Below are 6000 nucleotides of genomic sequence, written 5' to 3' on the forward strand. Positions count from 1 at the left end.
CTCCGTTTTGAGGAGGAGGGACTTGTGCCCGAAATGTTGACACTCCTGCTGGGATGCTGTGCTTTTCCAGCACCACACTCTCGACTCCATCACACTCACAGCCTTCTACCACCACACTCTGTCTCCTGTCAGCCCAATTTTGGATGTAAAACAGGGGAAGGTTTGAGCAATTGTGGGGAGGTGGTGTTGGGTTGGACTGGGTGGTTTTCGGTGGCAGAGAGCAAATGCAAGTAGTGGTGGTACATGCAGTGGGTGCGTGGAAGGACACTTACCAGGAATGCGGAAGGAGTATAGCGATGTGGGGATATTCTCAGCCTCAGAGGCGAGGTTCAGTTGGAGATGGGGCATGTGAATCCACTCTGGAGTGAAGCCTGGAGCAGGTCCTAATACTCACTCCTCATAAACCTTGTCTTGCAGCGGGAGATGGTCGCCGTGGTTACCCAGAAAGAGCGCCCTATGATGCCATTCACGTGGGTGCAGCTGCGGCTGTAGTTCCTCAGGACGTAAGCGAGTCTCTGTTTCTTGAATCTTCTAAACCCTGCTTCAGAGATCCTCACAGTCTGTTAGCAAGGAGAATTTCGGCTGCATCAAGCTCAGAGTCCTTGTTCACAAAGTGTTCATACTCCACAGAGTTCACTCAAAGCATAAAATAGAAGTGGAACAGTACTTTCTTATTACATGACATTCTGCACTTGCAATAATTCCTATGTTGAAAGCATCATACTATTGTTGTTTTTCTTGAGAAGTCAGCCATTGTTTACTGAGAGGAACCCATGGTCTAATCAAGACAGAAATGTTTGCATTTAACTTCACTCATTACATTTTGCCTCGACCATCAAAATCAAAGCTGACATTGCAATATGGTACCGAGGGAATGCCGCACTGTCAGAGGGTCAGTGCTGAGGGAGCGCTGTCGTGCTGTTGGAGGGTCAGTGCTGAGGGAGTGCTGCGCTGTTGGAGGGTCAGTGCTGAGGGAGTGCCGCACTGTAAGAGGATCAATGCTGAGGGAGTGCTGCACAGGTGGAGGGTCAGTGCTAAGGAAGTGCCACACTGTCGGAGGGTCAGTACTAAGGGAGTGCCGCACAGTCGGAGGGTCAGTCCTGAGGGTGTGCTGCACTGGTGGAGGGTCAGTCCTGAGGGTGTGCTGCACTGTTGGAGGGTCAGTGCTGAGGGAGTGCCACACTGTTGGAGGGTCAGTACGGAGGGAGTGCCGCACAATCGGAAGGTCAGCACTGAGGAAGTGCCGCCCTGTCAGAGGGTCAATACTGAGGGAGTGCTGCACTGTTGGAGGATCAGTGCTTGAGGGAGTGCCGCTCCGTCGGAGGGTCAGTGCTTGAGGGAGTGCTGCACAGATGGAGGGTCAGTGCTAAGGAAGTGCCACACTGTCAGATGGTCAGTGCTGAGGGAGTGCCTTTGCGTCGGAGGGTCAGTGCTGAGGGAGTGCCGCACTGTAAGAGGATCAGTGCTGATGGTGTGCTGCAATGTAAGAGGATCAGTGCTGAGGGAGTGCCGCCCTGTCGGAGGGTCAGCGTTGAGGGATTGCCGCCCTGTCGGAGGGTCAGCGTTGAGGGAGTGCCGCTCCGTCGGAGGGTCAGTGCTAAGGGAGTGCCACACTGTCAGAGGGTCAGTGCTGAGGGAGTGCTGCTCTGTCGGAGGGTCAGTGCTGAGGGAGTGCTGCTCTGTCGGAGGGTCAGTACTGAAGGAGTGCCACACTGTCGGAGGGTCAGTCCTGAGGGTGTGCTGCACTGCTGGAGGGTCAGTGCTGAGGGAGTGCCACACTGTCAGAGGGTTAGTGCTGAGGGAGTGCCGCACTGTCGGAAGGTCAGTGCTGAGGGAGTGCTGCTCTGTCGGAGGGTCAGTGCTCTGAGGGAGTGCCGCGCCGTTGGAGGTCAGTACTTGAGGGAGTGCCACACTGTCGGAGGGTCAGTGCTGAGGGAGTGCTGCACCGTTGGAAGGTTGGGTTGTGGTGACCCTGATGCCCAACACCAGGAGCACCTTGGTAGCATCGCTATTGAATGGGAGCCTATTCCACTTGAATCCATCCTGAGCAATCTACCTGTCACAGTTTCATGTGGCCATGGTTGTGCCTATTGACACTTGTGATCACCACGTTGCATTCGTTCCACCTTCACCTTGCCAACACCTTCCCAACCTGTTGTGTGACCCTGCCATTGTGAGAGACAGGACAGATTCAGACCAGAACTCAGGTGAACTGCTGTGGGTTATCAGCAACAGCAGAATTACTATTATCTGTAATCCTATGATTCAATTCTTGTACAATCTTCAGTACCATTTGTGACTCCACAGATATTAAAACAGTTCATATCCAAATTCAGCAAAGATTGGATAATATCCTGGCAAGAGCTAGTGAGTAGCCAATTTGAACCTCATGTGCCAGGCAGTGACTATCTCCGACAAGAATAGAGTTGAGCTTTAACAGGTGCCGCTCTAACAATATTCAGGAATCTTGGCAGCATCAGGATATAATACTCCACTAATGACTACCCCATTATTACATTCTGTGGGATCTCTCAGTGCAGAAATTGGTTGTTGCATTTCCTGCTTTGATGATTCTATAATGGTACATGAATGGCTGTGCTGTGGACAAGTTGGTGTCTTGAAGTCTCTGCTAAAATGAGAGACAATATTTCTTGATTCAGAGCAGGGTCAGAGATTCTGTAGCCATTCTGCCTGACCCTAGTCTGTTCGGCTCTAAGCCTGTACCTGTTCTATCTGTGCCTCAGTCTGTCTGGATGTGACCCCTGTACCCGTTTTGTCTGTCCCTCAGTCTTTACAGCTGTGACCCTGTGCCTGTTCTGAAGTCCCTCGGTCTGTATAGCTCTGTGACTCTGTACTCGTTCTGCCTGTCCCTCAGCCTGTCCAGCTTTGTGACCCTGTGCTTATTCTGTCTGTCCCTTGGTTTGTATAGCCCTGTGACCCTGTACCTTGTTCTGTCTGTACCTCAGTTGCTGCATCAGCTGAAGCCTGGTGGTCGTATGGTTGTTCCAGTTGGTGCAAGTGGGGGAAGTCAGTCATTACAGCAGTTTGACAAAAAAGCAGATGGAACCATTCTCCGCACCACATTGATGGGAGTGATATATGTGCCCCTGACGGATCGGGACAGGCAGCTAGGAGGGTAGGTGTGCACGCATTGGAGTGAAGGTGGGTTACATACTGGGAGGAGGGCCAGGGTCATGAATGTTTGGGGAAGGGGGGTCACTTATTGTGTCTCATCTGATGGAACTGACCCATGTTTTTAACACCAGTCTGAGATCCCACACAAAATCTCCCTGGGGTGTCACTTGAGGGTCACCTTGCCAGCTGAGACCCAGTTTGTCTGGAGATATGAGCTGGCCACTCACAATCCCCAGCTCTGCCACAGATGGCACTGCAACAGGCCCTGAGCTGGGGATTATTGGCTTGAGGGAATGTCGGAACCTCGAACAGGGAGAAGAGAGATTCATTAGTTTTGTGTTTGGGGGTGGGGGGGGGTGGAGGAAAGCGTGGTGAGAGGATACTCTGTGTGGGACAAGAGGATGAAATTAGATTTTGGGGTATGAGAGGGTAATTAATGGGTGTGTGGGAGGGGGGGGAAGTGATAGGTGATTTGTCCTCACCTCAGGTGTTTAGATCTTTTATCCATGTTTGGACCAAGGCTGTCATGAGATCAGGAACTGAGAGGTCTGGTGCAGCCCAAATTAATTGCATGTTATTGCTGAGCAAGTGCAGCTGTCAATGACCCTCACCTCTGTTTCTTTGCTGATGATCAAAAGTAGACTGAGGTGACAACTGGATTAGATTTAGTTTTGCTTTTTGTGCACAAGACATTTTGTTATTTACATAAATGATTCTAATGTGAACATAGGTATAGCTAGTAAGTTTGCAGATGATACCAAAATTGGTGGTATAGTGGACAGTGAAGAAGGTTATCTCAGTGTACAATGGGAATCTTGATCAGGTGGGCTGAGAAGTGGCAGATGGAGTTTAATTTAGGTAAATGTGAGGTGTTGCATTTTGGAAAGGCAAATCAGAGCAGGACCTGTACACTTCATGGTAAGGGAGTGTTGCTGAACAAAAAGATTGTGGGCGGCACGGTGGCACAGCGCCATAGACCCAGGTTCAATTCCAGCTTCAGGCGACTGACTGTGTGGAGTTTGCACGTTCTCCCCGTGTCTGCGTGGGTTTCCTCCGGGTGCTCCGGTTTCCTCCCACAATCCAAAGATGTGCAGGTCAGGTGAATTGGCCATACTAAATTGCACGTAGTGTTAGGTAAGGGGTAAATGTAGAGGTATGGGAGGGTTGCGCTTCGGTGGGGTGGTGTGGACTTGTTGGGTCGAAGGGCCTGTTTCCACACTGTAAGTAATCTAATCTAATCTAATCTAAAAAAAGTTCCTTGAAAGTGGAGTCGCAGGTAGGTAAGATAGTGAAGAAGGTCGAGAGTGTGGTGCTGGAAAAGCACAGCAGGTCAGGCAGCATCTGAGGAGCAGGAGAGTTAACGTTTCGGACATAGGCCTTTTAGCACCTGCTCCTCTGCTGCTTGACCTGCTGTGCTTTTCCAGCACCACACTTTTGACTTTGATCTCTAGCATCTGCAGTCCTCACTTTCACCTAGTGAAGGCATTTGGTATGCTTTCATTTGTTGGTCAGAGCTTTGAGTACAGGAGTTGGGAGATCATATTGTGTCTGTACAGGGCATTGGTTAGGTCACTTTTGGATATTGTGTACAATTCTGGTCTCCCTCCTATCAAAAGGATGTTGTGAAACTTGAAAGGGTTCAGAAATAATTTACAAGGATGTTGCCAGGGTTTGAGCTATAGAGAGAGGCTGAATAGGCTGGGGCTGTTTTCCCTGAAGCATTGGAGGCTGAGGGGTGACCTTATAGAGGTTTAGAAAATCATGGTTAGGATAAATAGACAAGGTCTTTTCCCTGGGATGGGGGAGTCCAGAACTGGAGGGGAAAAATTTGAAAACAACCTCACGCAGAGGGTTGTGCATGTACGGAATGAGCTGCCAGAGGAAGTGGTAGAAGCTGGTACAATTACAACATTTAAAAGGCATCTGGATGGATATATTAATAGGAAGGGTTTAGGGGGGATATGGGCCAAGTGCTGGTACATGGGACCAGATTAGTTAGGATATCTGGTCGGCATGGACAATTTGGACCGAAGGGTCTGTTTCCGTGCTGTACATCTCTATGACTGTATGTTTGCGGGATTAAGATGAGGATAATTAGTGTATGGGGAGGACCCTTTTGATGACATTATGCCTTTCATATTACAGGAGTGACCTGTGAAGGAGGGAGGCAGATTCTTACCAACACCCTGAGAAGGAGCTGACTCTGTGACTGACCTACATTGTGTTTTGATCTCAGTATCACTTTCGCTCGATGGAAATCAGTGCTGAGCCTTAGGTTTGGATGGTGGGGTGTGGGGCTACACTTGGATATCAGTGAACTGGTTTGAATGCGCGTGGTCAGTATCAATTACATGATTGTAGAACAGCCCACAGCGTGTCTCTGCGGTGAAGACAGAATCTACAATAAAATTTCTCCTTGGCTCATGACAACTTGAGCACTTCCTGTAACAGTCAGAGCAGCTTACCTTCCCCTCTTCCTCACTCCAATGACACCACCTGGCACCATCCACACCCTCTGTTTCCCTCCCCTGCTGAAAGTTTGAACCCCTTTTGGGAGTTGCCAATCTGTCCAAGGCACCTGGGGGGGATGGCATCCAATTGTACTTCTGGGTCAGAGAGTGGGCAGGAACAGTCAATTCTGTGAGAGCTGACTAATGTTGCAGTTTGTGATGGGGCTGAGACTGGCTCAGGCTTTATGGGTAAAAGGTGAGGGGTAGTTATAGCCTCCCAGCTATAAAGGTCTCATCAGAGTGAGCAGGCAGGATTCTTGTTTATTTGTTCATTGGATCTGAATTGCTGATTCCTATTTGCCCTTGAGGAGGCACCAGCAAGTTGTATTCTTGGGCTGCAGGTATATCCACAGTG

At 49.7% G+C, this 6000-nt stretch overlaps 1 protein-coding gene across 6 annotated transcripts in view; it reads left to right on the forward strand.

The window, feature by feature from the left end:
* pcmtl (l-isoaspartyl protein carboxyl methyltransferase, like) overlaps window positions 1-5562 on the forward strand; it is a 31729-nt gene extending 26167 nt beyond the window's left edge. For all 6 annotated transcript variants that reach the window (XM_043698317.1, XM_043698315.1, XM_043698313.1 and 3 more), the window contains 3 exons: window positions 418-503; window positions 2967-3136; window positions 5281-5562. In XM_043698317.1, the coding sequence (XP_043554252.1) occupies window positions 418-503; window positions 2967-3136; window positions 5281-5293 (269 nt within the window). In that variant the 3' untranslated portion in view covers window positions 5294-5562. The remainder of the gene's footprint in view (window positions 1-417; window positions 504-2966; window positions 3137-5280) is intronic.
* The last annotated feature ends 438 nt before the right edge of the window (window positions 5563-6000 follow it).

The sequence above is a fragment of the Chiloscyllium plagiosum genome, chromosome 10, assembly GCF_004010195.1.
Source record: "Chiloscyllium plagiosum isolate BGI_BamShark_2017 chromosome 10, ASM401019v2, whole genome shotgun sequence".
NCBI classification, from domain to species: Eukaryota; Metazoa; Chordata; class Chondrichthyes; order Orectolobiformes; family Hemiscylliidae; genus Chiloscyllium; species Chiloscyllium plagiosum.